At 51.0% G+C, this 21,270-nt stretch overlaps 1 protein-coding gene and 1 long non-coding RNA gene across 3 annotated transcripts; one reads left to right on the top strand and one right to left on the bottom strand.

Annotated features, from left to right (window-relative positions):
• Nucleotides 1-665: 665 nt before the first annotated feature.
• Nucleotides 666-6,394, bottom strand: MB (myoglobin). 2 transcript variants are annotated; one of them, XM_075051122.1, is made up of 3 exons: nucleotides 6,141-6,394; nucleotides 2,229-2,451; nucleotides 666-1,531 (listed from the first exon to the last, which is right to left on the bottom strand). In XM_075051122.1, the coding sequence occupies exons 1-3, from the start codon at nucleotides 6,233-6,235 to the stop codon at nucleotides 1,385-1,387; spliced, it is 465 nt and encodes a 154-aa protein (XP_074907223.1). In that variant the 5' UTR covers nucleotides 6,236-6,394; the 3' UTR covers nucleotides 666-1,384. The 2 variants fall into 2 exon arrangements, with proteins under 2 accessions (XP_074907223.1, XP_074907224.1); XM_075051123.1 differs by lacking the exon at nucleotides 6,141-6,394 and adding an exon at nucleotides 3,997-4,101.
• A 3,857-nt stretch (nucleotides 6,395-10,251) lies between these two features.
• On the top strand, nucleotides 10,252-11,607 carry LOC142042013 (uncharacterized). The gene is made up of 3 exons (XR_012653602.1): nucleotides 10,252-10,984; nucleotides 11,077-11,139; nucleotides 11,499-11,607. It is a non-coding gene; the product is annotated as an uncharacterized LOC142042013 (long non-coding RNA).
• Nucleotides 11,608-21,270: the final 9,663 nt, after the last annotated feature.

Genomic DNA, 21,270 nt, shown 5'->3' with positions numbered 1-21,270 from the left:
CCTCTCCCCCACCTCAGTAAAATTTGGTCACTTGTACCTCACTGGGGTACCAGGATGGGTAGAGGGCAACGGGCAGAGGTAGGTGCCTTGCCGCTGTGTCTGTCCCTTAAGCTCCCCCACAGGACACGGGTATACACCGGTCAACACAGTGCAGCATGCACTGCAGAGGCACCTCAGCAAAAATGCAAAACGGTACAGAGACCAAAGCTTGGGTCTTCAGAGCATACGCTGCCGTTGCAATCTTCCTCCCGGGCTGATGAGCCCTGGTTTCCATCGCCTGGAGCAAACAACACACTGTGCTGGTGCTGGGACCCGAGGCTGCTCGCACGTGCTACCTCCCCATAAGCAAAGAGCCTTCCCTCACCACGTTCCCCCCATCACAGAAGTGGCCATGGCCGTTAGTCAGGGAGCACTTCTCAGTGCCGAGGCACTGACCCTAGGCTGCTGTTTTGTGTTGTGAAGTCCAGTAACCAGGCCATGACCCCACGGTGACATCCGAGTGCCCCGAGTCCCCTGGCTGACAGAGATGCCACGTGCCGCCGAAGTCGTGGGCTGACACCGCATGATGTGGTGCAGCTGGATACATATGCAAAACACCTTTCTGCTTTCTCCGTCTCCCCCGCTTCTCACTGGAGTGCCTGTAAAGCCAGGAGCAAACACACGACACTGGTGCAGGAATTTTTATTTTTCTGAGAAACACATACTTTACTTCCCAGTGCAACAGAACTTCAGATGCGTAGCAGCGGCTACCAGAAACCTACAGATCACAGGGAGTACTGTTTTTTATAGTTTTGCTGTGAGTTTAGCAACTAATGCAAGTTTCTGAGCTGGCAGACCCTGGAGACTGACTGGCTGCATTCACCCTACAAAGCAAGGTAATACTGTGCTGGAAGCTCTCCACAGTAACCTGCTAACCTCCTGTGGGAGGAATGGGACGCTGTGCCCCTGCTTCCCATCCTGACTTCCCTTTCAAACCATTCGAGTCATCCCTTCACGCTCTCATTCACCGCACACCTCAACACTCCCCTTGTTCCTCCACATCCCTTCATCTCTGGCCATGCCATTCACCTCTCAGATGAGACTAGGTTTTGGGGAGGGAGAAGGAAAAAGGGGATAGGATAGGCAGAAGCTTACAGATAACCCCTTATATTATTTTTCCTAAGAAAGCAGATTATTTGTCTTGTATACATGAAGCCAGGAAACAATGGTTTATCATGGATATCGCTGAGTGCCTCTACGCTGCCTGGAGTGACTCTTGGCTTCTCATCAAAGCTTTCCCACACATCTTGGGTGGCCAATTGTGAGATGTCCAAAACAGCGCTGGGGAAGCTACTCTAAGATGCATGGCCAGGCCTCCATCATGGTGTTCCTCTGTGCGTATGTGCTAACCCTGGAAACCGAACTCCTTGTACTTGCTGGCCATATCATTTCGGAACAGCTCCAGGGCCTTCTTCATTGCAGCCTGGGATTCGGCCCCAAAGTCTGCAGAGTGTTTTTCGGCAATGACCTTGATAATGGCTTCAGAAATGAACTGTGAGGAAGGAAAGAGAGAGAGAAAAACTGAAGGGACACTCAAGGTTTATTTTCAGAAAAGCCAGACTAAGAAATAGGTTGCAGAGCCTGGAAATATCTTCGAGCTAATTCAATAGCCCTTCCCACAGTCTCTGGAGAGACACTGAGGTCTAGCATGCAAGGAACCTGGGCTGGGCAGAAGAACTGGGCTCTATTCCTAGCTCTGACGCTGATCTGCTTCATGACCTTGAGTAGACCATGGCCCTTCCCACTCTTTGTCTGCCTCATCCATTAAGGCTGAAAATTCATGCCCTGTGTTTGTAGAACACTTAGTTTTGTGGGTCTTGGTCTCCAATGGATCCTCCAGGGCTTGCTCTAAAATTGTATGTCCCTCGTGTCCAGCCACTGACAGTTCTTATGTAATGTAGTTTCCCAGGCATGCAGAGGCTGCTTGGGCTTGTTTATTATTGTCAAGGGTTGCTCAGACTGCATGTGGTGTTTGGAATGGGAAATCTAAACTTGGATATTCACATACCATTCGCATACCATGAGCCCTTTCTGTGCCTCTTCCTGCCTGTACACAGAGACCTCGGACTTGAGGCAGAGCTCACTGAAGTCCAACTAGCCGTCAGTAAATAAAAGCGCAGCTCTCACACAGCTGTCTTGCACACATTCACTACACATCAGACACCAAGATTCCCTGCCCTTTTCCATACCTCCAGATATTTGACAGGGATTTTGTGCTTGGTCGCATGGGTTTGAGCCAGGGGCTTCAACTCTGACTCATGATTACCCTTCTGCTTCAGGATTTTGCCCAGCTGGGTAAACACGGTAAGTCCATGTTTCTTCAGGTCTTCAGAGCCCTTCATCTGATCAGGGGTCTTCAGGCCTTTGAACTTTTCAAAGCGATCCAAGGTCTCGGGGTGGTCCTGAAAGAGTCTGTGGACAAAAGTAGAGGGACTTGTGAGACTTGAGAGAGGTGTCATCCAGACCAGAGCTGAGGTCCAGCTGCTCCAGGTATTTCAGAGTATATGGACAGGCAAAGGCGTGATAACCCGCTTCTCTCCCCAAAGAAAGCTCTAAGCTACACCCTGCTAGCAGAGGCTACTTCAGCCTGGGAACTCTGACACTTTAGATCCTTTCCAAATTACCACCATTCACAATCACTCCTTTTAGCATGTATATAAGCCAGGGAAGCATCTGACCCTATTCTGAATCTAGTTTAAGTGTTTTTCATCTTTCCTCTGGTAGGTTGTTCCACAACCTGATGACACTGTGTGCAGAAGATTCCTTTTATTTATTTTGTACAGGCTGCTTTTTATCATTAACAAATGATAAAAACCCTCTTGTCTTTGGAGAGCAGAAGGTCCTGACATACCTCCCTTTGAGCATTGTTTCTACTTTAATCCCATTCTCTTACACATGTCCTAACATGATCTCCGCTGTGTTTTTCCATTCCCTCTGGCTGTGACAGAGACACTGCCCTAAACATGTCCAACTAGAGCGACAGAGCAAGTGTCCACAATTTTTTTATATAGCTCTGCTAACTCTTTGGCACCAGTTCCTGGGTTATGTCAACTGTATTATGATAGAGACAGGAGCCAAGGCTGGTCATGGTACTGAGAGGTAAATTCTTGCATTCATGTGAAGGAAAAACCAAACCAAACCAAACCACCTGTCTTCATTGCCTTACTATTGCTGAGGAGCCAACCTGTAGACCCCTGGCTCTCAGCAGGACCCTCTTCCCAGCCCATCTCTGCACTGTCTAAGAAAGGAAAATTCTAGAGGCTTCTCATACACAAAAAAATGGAGCAGCCTCCAGCCTCAGGTCCCTCACATCTGGAGCTCAGGTGTTCTTGAACACCAGCTGGATGGGAGACCTCATTATGCCCCCACCCGATGATTGCAGATATGGAGGAATTTGGTTCCTGCCCTCTTCTCCCACCCCATAATTCAACCCAGTTCACTGCCAGCAGCGTAGTTCCTCCACCGGGAACCATGGCACCTCACAGAGAGTCCTTGGGAGCAAGTGGGTAACAAGAACACGGGGCCTTCAGGTATGCTGGTGCCACGCCATGCAGTGCTATACATAGGCACTCTGATCCCGAAATGGAAATGAAATCAAGAAGGTGGAAGAATGTCTAAAAGACAGTCTAGTGTTGTCCCCGCTGCTTCCTCCCTGCTGCATTTCCTAGGAGACAGGATGCAGGCACCACTGGCAACCAAACCGGTAGGAAATTTCACTCTTTTCCCTGCCAGACTCCTAGAGTCAAGGTTAAAAGGGCATACTGCTTGTTGTGATTATTAGGAGCAGTCTAATAATTAGGCGTTGAGAGACATCAGCTCCCTTGCACAAGTTTATTTTCGGGTATTATACCCTCTGATGGGCATCATCCAACTAGTTGAAGCACCAGCAAAAGCAATGTCTGTCTTTACAGCCAGGGCCCTACAGCTTACGTCCGTGAAGTGGCTCACCCACGTTACCTGCAGCAGTGTCTGGAGCTCCAGCCCAGGACCTCATCCACGAAACCAGCCTCCCTCCCACAGCACCGTGATCGCACGCTTGCTCTGCCCTCGGGAGTGTCCTGGTGCTGGGACTACCAGGGCTTGCGTTCCATCTAGAACTGGACATTCCTCTTAAGTATGTTGCCATGAGGTCCCGTGTCTCCACTGGATGATGTAAGTATAGGTTAAACTACACTAACAAATACCTCAAGCACGTGGAAAACACAAGATGTTCTGCGGCAAAAAGATTCTGTAGATGAGTGACCAGTCTTTGCTGGTGTTTCATTTCAAAGCTCTCCGAGGGATTTCTGTACTCTACCAGGTGCAGAGCATGCCACCATCAGCCTTTCCTTTTATCCTGTATCTTTCCATGACAGAGGTTGTGTCCCACCCAGAGAGATGAAAAAACCTTTCACCTTGAAATGGGATGGAGTTATTTCTAAACATTTCCCTCCATTGTGTCTGGCTATGGCTGAATCATGTCTGCCAAAGATGGTATACCCCCAAGACTCTCGAAAATTCTTCCAAGGAGTATTTTTTTGTTTCCTTTGGAAAACATCTGGTTGAATCAATATTTTCTAAACATATTCCCAGGATGTGACATCTACCTAAGAAGTCTTTAACAATGCACACTGGGACACATTTCTAAACTAAGAGCTGCTGGGCTTCCCCTGCCTCTCTCCTTCCTCAAAAACCCCTTGAAGGAACATGAAATGACCTGGGTTGGCTGGGGAGCACAAAGTCACAGGGGAGAGGGGTGTCATCTATTTATTTAATGGCATGCTGTGCCCTGCAATACCTGTAAGAAAAACGGTATTACCTTTTCAGTTGGAAACAGCTTTTACAGTCTTGTGGCACTTCCAGAGCCAAAGTAGCCACCTTGCAGAGATGGACTGTGGGGAGGGCTCACGTTCCTGCTGCCCTTCCAGCATGCCCGCTCTGGACCGCATGAGGGGAGAGCCATCACATTGCCACCCGGCTACCCCATCTCTCCCTTCTCTTCACATGGCAGCTGAACTGGGCCGTGATAAAGAAGGTAAATAAAACAGCCCCCTGCTTTGGCTCGTCTTTGAAAAGGCTTTTCAGAGCTTTTCAGTGGATTTGCCTGGTGATGTGGGCTCCTTTCTTTAGCTGTGCTTAGGCTAGGAAACTCCCCAGGAGTGTGCCATATCCCCACTGCTCTCCTCAGTGTCCGCACCCTTCCAGCACATCGGACTGCACACAGGCTGAGAGGGAGATCTGGAGAGAGTCTCCTCAACGTCTCCATCCCTGCTGGTCTTTAAGGACAGGCTAGGATCCAACGCCTACCCAATGTTTTTTCCCACTCTGCAGCCCTGAGATCCCTTCCAGATTGTATTTCGGTGACTTGCTGCTGGCCCCCAGGGTGTTCCCCTCTCGGGGGGGCAGGACCGCAAGGACAGCATGGGAGCAGGGGTCGTCTCAGACGGAGACCTTACAAGCACTCCCACTCTGACACTGGCATCATGAAGGAGGGAAGCAGGGGGAAGGATGTGCCTCGTTTCACACCCAGACCTCAAATTCATCATCAGGAAGTGGACAAGTGTTACCACCCAGATTTCTGGCCAAAAAGCAGGATGGGCAGGGCTCTGGCAGGTGAGACTAAAGTCAGGAGAGGGAAACACTCAGGTACTTCACAGTTAAATTTACTGAAATCATGGATTCCAAGAAAATTGTCACAGAGGTGATTTTCCTCTCCTGTCCGTCCCTGCCTCCCCACATCCTTGCTGCAGAGCATCTGAAGGCCCAGGACACACAGTTCGCTCCAGTATTTCTTGCCGTGGTGCTTGGGCAATGAGGATGCGAAGCAGAGCTTTGCCAGCAGAGGCAGAGGGAGTGATAAAGTCCCACCATCTTTTGAAAGCAGCACTGGCCAGCTCCTGCACCCATAGACAGATGGAGAGACAGAAGCACAGCCACTTTACACAGTGAGTAATTTTTAACCCAGAAACCATAGCAATGGAAAAACCACCACCTATAACAAAGAAAACAGCCTGTTGAAATAAACACTGCCACACACAAGCCCCCATACTAAATATACACCTTCCTTGGTCTCTCATCAAAAGCCCTCAGCCTTACTCTTAGGACCGAAGCTTCTTGCCTACCTCATTAAAACTGCATGCCCATGGCCGGCGAGGTCGGACTCCACCTTTCCCCAGATGGCCAGGACCTTCTGCCATTCCTGATCACTGAGCCCCATGGTTCACCGAAGGCAGGTCCCAAGTGCTCCCCACAGCCGTTTGCCTTTCCCCAAAGGGTGTCTGGAGAGCTCACCCGTGGGATTTATAGCCCCTGCTCACAGACCTACACCTGTCAATCGTCAGCTGGACCTCTTGCTCTCTTTCAGGCTTGTCTAACCTAATCAGCCTCCCTATTTTTTTCTAGGAAGCTATTTTGGGTCAGGTGCTATTGTGGGTGCCACTGATGGCATCATTTCTGCGTTTCGTATTGGACTGGCACATGTCCCACTCTAGACAGAAAGGGCACTGCCGAAACACAGTGCCAGGAGCCTGCCCCAGGTTCCCAAGGACCCAGAGACAGTGTCAAGCTGTATGGCAGGAGATTCCTGAAGAACACTGTCATCTGCAAGGCCACCCCGCCTCCCTCTCCCCTGGCCTTCCAAGGGCAGGCAGGAGAAAAGGCCAGGACAGTCGGTAGCATCGGCTCCATTGCTCCAAACGCCTTTCCTTTCCCATGCTGATCTCACTCTCCTTTTCCCCTGGGATAACACACACCATTTACTAATAGGGAAGAGCACAGTGTTAGAAGAGACGTGTCCTTGAGAACTAACCATATTCAAAGTGACCCAGTCATCTCACCAGCCTCTGCAGGAGGGATGAAGGGGATAAAAGCTACACGAGAGCCAGTTCCCCTGCATCTGCCTGCTGGGATTCTTCTGCCTGCCTCTCCAGGGAATGCCCAGGATTAGCCGCTGGCTGAGCCTGGATATTGGAGCTAACAGACGTACAGCTGAGCCAGGAGGGTGATTTGTAGCAGGCCAGAGACACAAGGACACAGCAGGGCTTCACTCAACGTGCACCCAGCCAGCGGTTAAGGTCTCAGGCTACCTCTGTCAAGCCAAATAATATCAGTATTGGGAGGAAAAGCCACTGGGCTGACAAACAACGTGGGTATGCCCTGGGACATCTCCCAGCCCTGTCCGGACTGGTAACAGCCTGGCACACCAGCGGGGTGATTAGTCCCTTCCAGGGGGTGCTGCAGTCAGACCACAGCCCCATAACGAAGCCCAGCTAGCGCTGCTGTCCCGAAGCATGCACCTACCTCTGGACATTTCCAAAGGGGCACACACCACAGGCCTTGGCAGGCGAGAAATGTCGACCGAGGGCTGAAGACATCTGCCCTGGGGCTCAGGAGAAGAGAACGCAACCCCACGGTCCCTGCCGCAGTACTGCAGAACCTGAGGTGCATGGCTGCCTCTGCACCCATCCAGTCTCTGCAACGCGGGAACGGTCTCCCTGCTCCAGCCTTGCGAGGGGAGAGAAGCGCCCACCTACAAGGGTGATCGGGCAGCGAGGAGGATGGAGGCACAGAGCCTCACCCCCCCTCAGAAACACGCAGATTTAAAGGGAATAGTTTGGGTAAGAAGGGTGGCAAAAGCCAAATGGAGGTGTCAGCTGGCATCCAAGCCTAGAGGTAAGGGAATTTCGGCCGTTATATGTTGCGAGCCTCTGTCAGCCAAGTCAGCCTGTGACCCTGCAATCTTCCCCTTCTCTATGCACCCGTTCACTTCACATCCCCCAATCCACATCCTAAACACTTCAAGGCCAAGATTTCATCCTGATTTACCCATGCAAACACCAGACCGCCACCAATTACCCAGACTAAGCTAAACTGATGGAAGAGAGCTTAGGGCCCCTCCAGCTCGTTCCTCATGTTGTTCTCCACAGCGCAGGGCTGAGATGGGAGAGTTCACATACCTGCGGCCTCCCTCCCAGAGTACTTATAGCAGTAAACAAGCATTTGCACCATCCCAGGCTCGCCCTTGGGTAGGATCCTGAATACTGACCTTACTGTTTTACACCGTGTTTCAGACACGACAGAAATGTGCTCCTGGTACACGAGAGGCTGCTGCTTATGCACCAAGCTCTGTTCATATTCCCCAAGCTGAAACTACTCAGTTGCCGTAATGACTTCATTTGAAGTTGGTCGACTCTCCGCTCTCTGTAGCTTTCCCCAGGGCTGTGAAGCCAACAGTGCTGGTATGGACATTAATGTTAAATGGTCAGAAGGCTTAAAAAGAGTATGGGATTCCATATTGCTTTTTTTACAAGTGAAGTAGTAATGAAATGAAATCATAAGCTCTTTTCCCTAGAGCTTAAATAAATAGTCTACAGAAATACTGAAAGCTTTATGGCACACCAGACCGCGCCTCAACCCTGCAGCCGGGAAAAGGACCTAACATTTTAGCATCCACAGGCCTCTCCTCTCCCCCTGGGGGCAAAAATCTATCACTTGCATAATCATCTCGATTAATGCAGACTACAGAAAGCCAAAGTATATCGGCTGTCCCCTTTAAAAACCGCCGGGTGATTGAACAACCCGTTTCAAAACTCTGCACCCACACACCTAAGGCGCTCTCGCTAAACGACCATAAAACGTACCGTTAATAGTTTTTGGCCACCTTTTGGGGTGCATGCTTGGATGCTGTCGCCTCGTTGCAAAGCCTCCCCCCATTCCCCCGGGGCTGGACCGCGACCACCCGGTGCAGGTACCCGCCCGGGGGCTCTCCCTGCCCGGGCAGAAGCAGCCGCAGCAGCCCGGCTCCGTCGGCCAGGGCTTGCTACCATCTAGTGGCCACGGGCGACAAAGCCACGGGGACTGGAGGCCACTTCCAAACCCTTACTTGGAATCTCGGGAAGGTGGGCAACGTGTAAACCCTCAAATTTCGGAGTGACACCCCCCCCCCAGGACGGGCAGGACTGCAGCATCCCAGTGCCGCAGGGCTCTGGCTGCGGTTGGGTGACAGAGGGCAGAACTTGGTTTTTTGTAAAAGGGGCATGTAGAGATGGTCAGTTTTCCTCGGAAAGGGCCCTGGGCTGGCCGGGTGGCTTTGCTCCCTGCCTTGCGGTGGGTCGCTGGCATGGGGAGGATGCTGCGCTTTCCCCCCCAGCTTTGGGAACTGGGGAGGGCTGGGGTGGTGGGACCGGGGCAGAGGAAGATCCCATGGGACAGCAGCAGAGCCACAGCCGAGCCTCAGGGTACTGCCAAGGAGGAAGACAGTCCTAGGAGCTTCGTGGGGCTTGTTTCTACCCAAAAATGTTACCAAAAGGTGCTTAGGCAAGGTCCCCCCTCCTAACAGGCACAGCAGGCAGGGGAAGAGCCATTTCTGGCAAAACGGTGGATGCAATCTCACCACTGCCTTGCTCCTCCCTCAACGGATGGCAAACCCTTCTACGCTTCATTAATATAAATTTAGACCGTGCCACAATCCCACGAATGGAAAAGCCTCTTGTTTTCCCCATTTATGAGGGATCAGGGAAGTTCTATGACTTGCTTAAGCCCACAGACGCACCAGTAAAAGAGCAAGGACTGGCTCTTGGGTATGGTTTTAGGAACACCAGCTGTTTGGTGGTTATTAATACAGGGCACAGCTGACCAGGTGGAGCTGGGAGGCACGGTAGGAATCACACACCAGCCACAGGGTCCCAGCTCTGAGTCTGTTTGGCCACGTTCAATTTTTTTATTAGAGTATTGCTGTTGTGAAGGGAGAAATCCAACCCTGGCCTGTAAAGTGAATATCGGAGAGCCCAGCAGTCCCCCACATTGCCTTGGCAGTTGATATAACAAATCACCAATGATTTCTAGCCTCGTCTTCTCTGCAGCCAGACCTGCTGCAAGTAGGGAAATGTGTACCCAAGAGAGAGGCACTAGCAGAAATCATAGGTTGTTTTTTCATTTGAACTCAGTTCGTGAAATAAACTTTCTAGCAAGGAGAGAGATATACTCCAAAACGCAGTCCGTTTTCCTCAAGAAACAGCCCAAACCATCTTGTGTGCTTACACAGCAAACCAGCTCAGAGGGACAAACAGATTTTTTGACCAAATACTTTTTTATCTTTTCCATCAGCCCTCTCCCCCACAATACAATTTAAAAAAAAAAAAAAAAAAAAAAAAACCCTGAGAGCAGCGGAGGGTCCTGCGGCTGGGCACAGCTCTGCCGTGACCCTGGGTTGTATAAAGCGTGGTGTGATGTAAGTGTGGTACACGCTGCTGTGCCAGGGGAGCACTCGGGGGGGAGGCTGGCTCTCCGAAAAAGCCAGGAATATTATATAACGCCAACTTACATAATTGCCTATTGCATAATGCTGGGGAAGAGGCCCTTCGTAATGCAGCTGTGGTTTCTATGGCGTTTTGCTGATACATGGCTACTTCTAAGAGAATCATTTGTGGTTTCTTTCAGCAGCCTGCAGCTCAGTCTGCAGACAGACAGGTGAGACCCCGTGCTCCCAGCAGCATTAGCTGGAGAGGTAAGGGCGATGATAGTAACGGGATCTTATAGCCAGAGCAAGGCAAGAGCATTGGGTTTTCTGCAGCTGTGCCATTGACTTCAGTATTCGGAGGATCAGAAGACTGTCAGATAAGAGCACCATATGAAGCTGCAGGCATTGCATAGCCTCTGCTGCTTGTAGGAAACAAGGTGGAGTCTAATTAGCCGGTGGTGGCAGTGGCCAAATCCCTTCCAGGCTCACTCCTCTCTTCCCCTCGCTCTTAAACACTATTCTTAGCAGTGCCTCCAGGCAGGGCTCCGGCACACTGACGGATTTCAGCAGCTGAGAGGTGACCTGAGCTGCTTGCTTAAAAAGAAGAGGAAGGATTAGGAGGAGGAGATTTCAGCATCAGGACAAGACTTAGGCTGTGAGTTTGCAGAGCTGTGCAGTATCGCAGCATGGATTCTTTTAGAGATCGTGCTCTGTGCCATAAAGTCAGAGGTAACTTTACATTCGCTTCAGTGCTCACAGGATCCAGCCTTTGGTGACTATCAGGCAGGCAACTGTATGACTCAGTCATTTTCTTTTTCCAGAAGGTGCACAGGATAACGCAGGCATGACCCACAGCTCCCGTGCAATCATCAAGGCATCTCACGGTATACGTGACACTGCACAGCACCTGGACAAAACATTTATCTGGGCTATGCAGGACACTTATTGCAGACCAGTACTGGGATTCAGTGGGAGAACAAGCAGGAAAGCAGCAGGGCAGTCCAGGACCAGAATATTTAGGCTCCAATATAGAAGCTGAGGCTGTCTCCGAGGCTGCATGAACTGTCTCTGGGGATGCAGACCTCCTCTGAAGGGCTGGGAAATGAGAGCACAAAAGGACTGAGGATTTCTGTGGGAAACTGTAAGCGCAGTTAAAGGAAGGAGGAGTATGATTAGAAAACAACAGGCAGATTTTAAAGCCTTGCCCGTCCCAGGAGCAAAGGAAGGAAATTATTTTTTGCAGGTAAGAACAAGGATTATACCAGTGAGACCCTGGAGACGTCTAGGAGTCAGTGGGAAGACATGAAGGAACCGTGGCATACAGCAGTCCCTTCAGGTGGATTAAACTTCATAACACCGTAATGGCACACAGGGATTTGTGTACCACTTACTGAAATAATAAAGCAAGAGGGGAATTCCTCCCTCATCCCTCACCACCAACAAAATACTGTAACTTGAGCCTGCCAAGGGAAAACTGGAAAAGGCAAGGGCCACAAAAACACCTATGGGCAAAAGAAGTCAAGCAATCAGCATGCATGCAGTATCGTGTGTCTGCCTGATACCCTGAACTCTGTAGCTCAGAGCTACGCGTAGGAAGCTGTAACAGAGATGCTTGCAGTGTGGCAGAGGCTGGGATTTCATGATCAGGTTCGACTGAAATCCAGGCAGCTGGAAGGGGTGGCTGTTCCCGCACCATTCCTTATGCCAGAGAGGGTCCTCACCCCCCCTCCTCCCGGTGCCTTGGGAATACGGGTGCAAGGGGCGCCCTGCAAGGTGCCTTACCCTGCAAGAGTGTGGGGTTTGCTTTGTGCATGGCTGAATGCTGCTGGAGAGGCATTCACATGCCTGCAAAGGCAGCAGCAATCGCAGCATGGCCAAGACCAGAGCAAAAGCAGCATCAGAAGTGATAAAGCTGAGCCACCGTGCAAATAAACACCCTTTCTGCAGCCCACCCTTCCTTGGGACGCACGTAAACACGTGCCCAGAGTCTGCAGGGAGCTGGCAGTGCCTGGCTGCTGGTTAAACTCTCTCAAGAATAAAAACTTCTTCCTGCCTGAGCTGCTCCTCGAGGAAGAGGAGTTAACCACAACGCACAGCGCACAGCTCAGCTGTGGGCTCTCAGGCTCCCAAAAAGAGGTGGGAGAGCCCATCGCTGCATGGTAAAATTAGGAGATACAGCTGCAAATCGCCTCACCCAGCCCCAGTGGGCAGGCAAGTAGCCCTCAAGGTACCAGCATTTAGAGGATGTGCATGTTTTTAAGCTAGACTTGGAGGCAATACCAGCAGAGCCTCCCCCACCCTGGGATGCTGGCGCAGCTCTTTATGAGGGCTTGAAATGAACTGGATCAAGGAACTGGCCTGAGTTTAAGGTAACTGCATTTATCTTTTGGTGAGTTTATTTCGAGGCCAGATCAGTTCCGCCGTCTGGTTTGTCACGCAGCCGGACCGACACACGCCGGCGGGAGAGAAGGGGGAGGCAGAGCGACTTACGTAGGCATCGCTTGTGAAAGAAACACCCATCAAGCCATCCTCCAAAACCCCAGGCAGCACTGTCTAACTGGTGGCACAGCACACAGAAATTAGTGTTTCCCTTTGCCCGCGTTCCATGGGGTGAAAGACAAGGAAACAGACACACTTTTTTATTCCCTGTGCCTGCAAAACAGCCTCTCATCCACAAAGCACAGAGCTTCTGCAAGATAAGAGCCCGTAGGGAAGCCAGGATCTACCCCTCGTTTGTATTGATGTTGACACTTGCCTTTTAATGAGCTCCAACAGGTTCTCGCTTCCAGCTGCAGTTGGCCCTTCTCAAAGTTCACGGTCTCATTTTGCATTATCGTTCCAACGCCAAGCGCTCCCTTAGGGAGAAGAGGGACAACCAGGTTTTTTTCTCTTCTGAGAAGCAGCACCAATTTAAGCAGTCCCTAATCCAGTAGTGCTTTTTGTGCTCTGCTGGTCTTATGGGGAACGTCTGCAGGGAAACTGATCTCTCTGCAAAAAATACTTGGCAAAAAATAAATGTTTTCTTCAAGCAGATCAACACTGGGTGGCAGTGAGCACCCTAAACACAGTGCTCGTGGCCTGGCTGCCTGAGCAGAGCATCTGCCACTGAATTGGGGATGGGGTCTCTGCTCTGCATCTCTTCCCCGCTATTGTCATTCTTGCAATTTCATCTCGTTTTCATTGCTGTGCTTGCAATCATATTTTTTGCCTTGCCCACTTCAGGGTCCTGCTGGCAAGACAACCACAGTGGTGGGGCTTGATATTGGCTGCAAGGTACTGGCCCAAAAAACCAAGTACTGGAAGATCTCACCTATGCTGAGAATCCTGGTCCTGCGGCTGCTTTGGTAGTGGTACAAGTGTAACACAGCATCCCTGCCCAGCTTGGCGAGCCCTCTCAGCTACTGGGGGGTCTAGGGTTGCATATATGGATGTCCTAGGCTGGGTATCTTTGGAAAGCTCACCTGTAAGCATCTTGCATACACAGGATCCATGGACCTCTAGAAGCTCATCTGTCCTCTTCCCCCAACAGCACTAGAGGCAGATGCCCAGGAAAAGCGTAAGAAGCAGGAACAGTCCTACTCCATCACAGCAACCTGAGGCTAAAGGACTTCCCAAGGTTATATTTGCATGCTTGAGTTTAATAGCCTTAGGCAGAATTTTGCATGAGTTTATAATTTTTTAATCCTCTTATACATGCTCCCCAAAACATATTTCAGACATGGCTGCAGCCCTACTAGGTCAAACTGTTAAAACCAACCTGCTGACCTGATGACTCTGCAACAGATTAACCAATGCGCAAAGACGAAAATCTGCTAATCCCTTTCTAACCATTCACAAATGGCTTCAAGGCATGCCCATTCAAAAAAAAAACCAATAAAAATGAAAATTCATTACCCTTGAAGATCTGTGTACTGTGTAGGGCTCCCACCTCTGGCGCCTTTTTAATTGCAAGTTCCCCAGATACCATGGTTTTATTTTTTGATCTTCCTCCTTCCGCTAAGCACTCCAGTGCTGGTGGCTCAGCTGGACGGATCCAGCTGGTCTGTGGCAGCATCTGCCTGGAAATTGCTTATCTTAGCCTGTGGTCCTTTTATTTCCTTCCCCGTCAGCTGCAGCAGAGATCTCGCAGCACGTGGTGGCTCTCTGCTCTAAATGAATCCATGCTCCTTCTCTGGATTTTGGCATTCATTTTCTGTCTATCTATGAGTTTACAGCAAGGGCCAAATTACACTGGATTTATTATCCTCCTGTGCAAAAGGCCAGTGGTTATCTGTTGCTCTTGCAAACATGCAGCTCATAGAGCTGAGAGAAGTGTGTTGGCCCCCGCCGCAGGACAGACCCGGCCTCATCTGTTTATTGGGGCAGAGAGGGTCCAAATCATAAAAAAAAAAAAAAAAACAAAACAGGCAAGGGACAACACAGTGACCACAGATCAAAGAGTCAGGAGAAGAAATGGGACTGCAGGTAGACCAGAAAAAGCAGGTAGACCTTTTGTGGGAAAAAACAGGTATTACCAAGATCTCACCCACTCAGCATAACCTGGGCTAAGAGGGAGTCTTTGGGGTCGGGGGGAGAGTTCAGGTGGGAACATGGGCAAGTTTTGGTTTGGTTTTTTTAAAAATAAAAAAAAGACCGACTTGAGCAACATGAGAGGAGAGCAGGAAAGCGAAATCCTGGCCAGTCTGACCTGTGAGGAGTAAGCATGGGAAATCATTGATTCAGTATCTGCTCCCTTTTCAGGACTATGGGTCCTGCTTTCAGGTGTTTCGTTTTGCGGACAGAGAGATACCTCTTGGCTGCTGAGCGATGAGCCTGATGCCAGGGCACTCCGAGTGCCGGCTCTCCAGATCAGCCCACTCTCTTGGCCTAATTCACAGGGATATTTAATACAGGAGTTAATATGAACCATCACATCCAACCATCTCATTACAGCTTATGATAAAACCATCGGAAGTTCAAGGCTTCTAGCAGCACTGGCAGCTACCAAAATATATACAAAATATAGGGGAATGTCCACAAGAGGGAGAGTTGGTGCCAGTCTCGAGAGTTGGTGCCAGTCTCGACGGTGATTTTGTGCAAACGGCGCTTTGCTGCCTGGCAATTGTAAGAGAGCTGTTCCCCTTGCTTCACTTCACCCAGCAGAAATGTTTCCTTCTCCTGGAGATTCCCCTTTCCACATTATTTTCCCTCCTCCTCTTTCTCCAGATGACCGGTATTTCATCTTCTTTGCATGGGGTATGCCCAAAGGCCACGCCATACAGGCACTAGGCATGGTGCCATCAGAAAGGCACTGTGATTAAGACGGTTTCTCTGCTCTCGCTGCTGCTCTGCTCCCCTTTCTTCTCACTTTCGTTGTGCCGTGCTGGAAGGGCAACCCCCGCCAGCCCCAGCACAGGCATCCCCTCCTCTCGCCCAACCTCTCACTGGAGGTGGCACTCCACATCGGCTCCTCTGGGCAGCCCCGATAGCCTCCTTGGGCACACAAACAGAATTCTGGCCATTCCTGCTGGGCTCTGTGCTCAGCCTCACCGCCCCAGGCCTAAACCAGACCCCACTGGGACATGGGATTTTTAATCCATTTTCCAAAAATAGTTGATGGCTACCAGCAACAAGAGCCTAGAGGTCTCTGAGCTTCTGCGGGACAAAGCTTACTGTGAGGAAGCACCAGAAGACACCGGTGATGTGGAAATGACCAGTGGATGGGATGGAGCGGGAGAGGTGAAGCCAAGAGACCTAATGGCCAAAAGAAGTTCCTTCCTACGCACCAATTCTGCTTCATGGGTCAAGGCCTGTGTATGCAGCCACATCTGAAGAGGGTGGGAGCAAGCCCCCAGATCATGAAGCACCAGCCCCTCAAACCACTGACCTTCCTCCAGCTCATCCCACCCCACAGAGATGTCCAGCCTCGGCTTAGTTTCCACGGCTCAGTGTGGGCTGGGCGCACCATCGGCTGCTCTGGCGGCAGCTGATCCCCTCCCTACCTCCTTCCAGCCGCCCTCACATCCACGCAGGGAGGAGACATGGACCAGTGGTCAACCATGTGCGATAAGGGTTAGACCCTGCCAGCTGCAGGTCCACGTGTCTCTCCCTTGCCACGGTCCGTGCCCCTTGCACTACGCAGCCTCTCCCGGGGTGAATCCTCCACCCCGAACAGTCAGGGCTCCGTGCCAGCTTCAGCTGATCTCGCTCTTCCCTTTCCTTCCCTGCTGTCTTCCATCGGGGTTTTGGTGAGACCTTCTCCGCTCCGCAGCCTCTGCGGTTGGACGTGCTCCTTGGCGCTGGCACAGCAGGAGCACCAACGGGATTTTTCTCAGCGGGATCATCCCACCAGCTCCACAAACAGCATCCCTAAGCCACCAGGTCCAAAAGCCTTCAAGATACATTTTGATGATTTTGGCTGGTGATTTAGCAGAAACTGTAATGAAGCTCGTATCATTCCTGGGGCAGTTTCCTAACCTGAAAGCTTAGAGAAATGCATCCAGAGGAGATCCATATGAACCACGTCACCAGGATCACCACAAAAACCCCAAGCGTGGCTCCCAGCACCTTGGCCACCCTCTGGCCACCATTAGCCTCCGACTGCCAGAGCAAGCCTTGCTTGTCCCCAGCTGGCTGCGGCGTGGTGGCAGCAGCAGCCAGTGGTGTTTCTGCAAGCGTGTAGGGGAAAAATCAGCTCTTCAGGGGAAAGGAACAAAGCAGGGGAGCTGGTGGCAGAGAGGCGATGCCAAACGGGGCTGCTGGCTCCTTCGGCGTAGAGGGATTTCCAGCCTGAGGAACAAAGCTATGGCTGCTGCCTCTGAAGCACATTGCGCCCGCTGGTATTAACATTTCAGGCATTGCATACAAAACTGCCCTGGAAAGAAACATTGACGTGCAAGCATAGGAGCTCCTAAGTGGGACCGCTGGCCAAACAGCTCACCACAGCGGTGAGCGCGGTCCGTAGCCCAGCCGGGGGCGTTGGAGAAGCAGGGCAAGGAGAGCTCTACCGCGGCCAAAGCAAGATGATTTATCAGCACGCCCGCAGGACCTGCCTTGCAGGACACCCACACCGCTGGGAAAGACGCTGCACATTGAGGGGGAAGGGGGGAATGCAAATCTATAGAAAACACCGAGGGAGGAGAGAGAGATGCCAGCTTTATTGTAAGCCAAAGCCTTAATTGCTCTGCTCCAAATTATAACTCTAGGGCTGGGCAAGCTCATGCACCCAGCTAGCTGTTTAGAGCAGCTTATCACCATCCAGCGGGTGCAGAAACGCTCAGCGTGAGGAACCAGCACCTAATCCCAGCTCTTGCGGTTGGTCAGAGTGTCTTATTCAGCATTACCTGCTCATAGAGGGTAACCTGAGCAGATACAATAGGACAACGGTGTAAGCAGCGGCTTAGCAAATACGACTAACTACTGTAGGCGGCGTATTTTAACTTGGCTTTAGGCATGCTGACAGGAAATAAAACATAACCAAAAGCCTTCAGAGGTGAGAAGGTGAAGAAGAAAGAGAAGGGCCACCCCTTGGCAGGGGTAAGACAGCGAGGTTATTTACAAAACAGCCAGTGGATATATGTCTTATTTATGTAGGATAAGAGAAAGAAAAGCCTCTACTGCTAATACAAAGTTATCTTATGTTGAGTGGGATCATTTAACAATATACAGTTACTTCGTAGAGATTAAGAAAGAAGTAATTAAAAGAAAGGTTGTGCTCTGAGGCAGAGTTCCCTGGCACTGAACTCAGGTCCACGGGGAAGCTCTCACTTGTACACTCCCAAAATCAAATCCCCAGACTTCAGACCATTTTCCCTAGCAGCTTAGCTACCTGTTGTGTCCTTTGAAGTAGTACATGAGGTTTACATTTAAATCGTTATCCTCCTTTCTTACCTTTAATTTCTCGCTAGTTTATTATCCACGCAGCCACCAATTTCATAATTCCCTGCCCTCGTTAACAGGCAAACATCCCCCGGTGTGTCCGTTTTGTACTGTTCTTCGCTGGGCAGCATCTGAAATCCAGCGGCAACTCCTCGTGCACGTGGCTGAGACCCCGGGTTCTCTGGGGCAGGGTCCCACGCTCCCACCGGGCAGGGCGAAGGAGTCCCCCCCCGGTCGTGCAGCGTCAGGCAGCGGGGAGGCAGCCGTGACACTGGCTGGTGGTCTGCTCCCTGCTCTGATGCAGGACCTGAAGGTTGGAGTTCAGGAGTATATTAAGGGTTAGAAGGAGACCTGTCTTGGGACCGGAGCTGGGAACAAGGGCTCCTAGAAAACTTTTTCATCTGAAAGCAAAAATCAAACCATGTAGATGCAACGCACTGCCAGGATGTCAGGAGGCTTTTGGCTTGCTAGGAACCTAAAAGAAATATTTTCAGCCTAAGTGAGGTCAACATCAACATTTTCTTTTTTTTTTTCCCCACTATGAATTTGGAGGTGAACCAGAAGCCACGGTTTTGGCCACCTCAGGAGTGAAATTACACCAGCAGCAAATGCTTTTCAAGTGCCTCGGTGAAGTACGAAACTTGCTCCTGCCTTTCTGTCTTTGCCCACGTGCGCATGCATCATCATCATCCTCCCTGCATCATCCTCCTCCCTCCATCACTGCAAGAGCATGACTTTCAGTACTCTTGCAGCAGGAAAACATTAAACCACATTTGCCCCAGATCTCCGTCATTTTTCATCCCTGCGCAGCACGCAGGGCGCCGTGTCGCAGAGATGCCTCCAGCGCTGCCACAGCGCAAGGGGCTGCATCGCACCCGTATTGGGGGGGGCCCAGAGAGCATCCTTGGGCCAGAGCATCAACGGCTCCGCGGGGACAAGAGCCCAACTGGGGAGACAGCACCGAGGAGCCCGGCCAGGTGGGGAGATGTTGCGCTGAAGACCTTTCCCTCACCTCCATGAACACAGCTGCAATATCCCCAGCACGTCCTGGCTTAGAAACTAATAGAGCAGATTTTTCACAGTGATGAACCCAGGGGAAAAAAGAAATGGAGGAGGATTTTGTGAAGGCTAAACAGCCACACCAGCTTTGCAGAAGTGTTTTGCTCTCTAGCCACATGTTCCCATCACACTTAAACAGCCTAATACTGACTTCTTGTTCATATTTTTTTTTAAAATTGAAACAAAACAATCTAATTACACAATAAATACTTAGCTTGAAATGAGCAGACAGACATTCAAAACCATTTTCTGACATGACAGATGATCTGAAAGGAGCTGCGCTGCAGGCATTGTGTGCCGTTCAAACCCAATTTAAAAATACATGGTGTAGTAGCAAAAATAGACATGACCCTAAGCACAAACATCACCACACAGACAAACATCTCCTGTAAAATGCCATCGGTGATTTGCATGGCAGCTGCACCCAGCGGCAGTGGAATAGCATCGCCCACCTCCGTGGGTGCTGCTGTGATAAACCCATGGGAACACCAGTGCAGCAGCACACACACATTCCCGTGGCAGGGCTTCCCCAGCTCCTCCAGTTTTGGGACTCCAAACCGAGTCCCAGCCTGTCCTGAAAACCTAAGGGAAATTCCTGTCTCCTTATGCACGTAAGCTGACCTCCAACTCTTGGCACGCTGGGAGAGACCCAAAAATGACTTTTGCTACCTTTGCCACATCTAAGTTATCGTGACATCCAGATGACAGGTGAGAGCCAGGTAGTGTGGAAAAAAAAATAACCTTTTCACCCTTAAACACTGAGGAGCTCACGTCCAAGCGTTCACACCCCAGAGATGCTGAGAAGCAGAGAGATGCAGGAGCAGCAGCACCCCCTTCGAAGCTCCAAGCCCCCCCAGCATGCCTGGAGATCGACCCCCTCCAAAAGCTTTGGCTCAAACCCTGGTGCTCCTGAAGCAGCCTTGAGCTTGCAGCAGAAGGGGATGGAGGCACGACCCCAACGTTGGCGAGACGGGTTGGGAAACAGGAGCTCTAGGGCCACACAGCACCCACGCAGGGGAAAAACACCTCGGAGCGGCCAGAGCCTGTGCTGGGTCCCTACGGGAGAGAAGGGGTATCACCAGCTGTGTGTACGGCTCCGCGTGGGAAACACAGCTACAGCACGACCTGGAGCAGTCTAGAGGTGAGAGGTATGGGAAATCTTTGCAGACCCACCTCTCTACCCACACTCCACACATGGGAAACAAGCAGGGCCTTTTATGGCATTCGATATACAGAAGGAAAACCCTAAAGGAAGTAGCTCTGGGATGGGAAAACATAAGTGAGAAAATCACACGATACCACTGAGTTGCTGCGTCCACATCCTGGGAAAGACATTAACTAAGCAATGCAGTGTCTCCACGAGGTCATCCTGACGTCTAACAACCCACATGTTTTGATACCAGAAACACGTAAAATTGCAGCGATGGCAATGAAAACACGAACATCGGTAGCTCCTTGCAGAAATGTTGTCTAGAGCACAAATATTAATGAAGCCAACTTCAAGCATGAGGTACTGGCCCCATTTTTCAAATGGAAGTGATGAGCAGGAGGCACCAAGTGATCGTGTGGGCAGGAGGCGGCGATGCCCCCACCCAGAAGACACAGCCTGCGCCCCATCAGTCCTTCCACACCAGCCTCCTCCCCTCGGCTGTCGCCGGGGCAAACGGGACTGTCCCTGCTCTCCTGTGCTTCAGATTTGGGATGAAATTTTGCAGACACCCTTCCTCTTGATCCCTGCTGGAGGTCCCAGTGCCAGGATGCCTCCCCAAGGGTACCCTGCCCCACTCACCAGGTTATGTGGTCCCTTCATCCTTTGGTAGTCCCTTTAACTTAATTTTTAGCATTAGGACCATGCTGGCAGTTCTTCGGTCCTCCAGATTTCCCACCCAGGGGCTTGTTCTGTTTGCACCAAGCAGCTGTAATCAGATCACCAGCGGGCCAGGTGTGAGGCTGGGTCCTGGGTTTGCTGGTCTTCACTGGTCGGTGATTCTTGCAAGGCTGGAGAAGAGAAGGGAGTCCTGTTCCCGGTGTGACCGCAGGGCCTCAGCAATGCAGCACAGTTCTGGCTCTGGAAATGGCCTTTCTGTACATGGAGAGCC

Source organism: Buteo buteo, chromosome 19 (genome assembly GCF_964188355.1).
Source record: "Buteo buteo chromosome 19, bButBut1.hap1.1, whole genome shotgun sequence".
Taxonomy (NCBI): domain Eukaryota; kingdom Metazoa; phylum Chordata; class Aves; order Accipitriformes; family Accipitridae; genus Buteo; species Buteo buteo.
The sequence above is the reverse complement of the archived record's forward strand: the minus strand, read 5'-3'. Positions and strand labels throughout refer to the sequence as shown.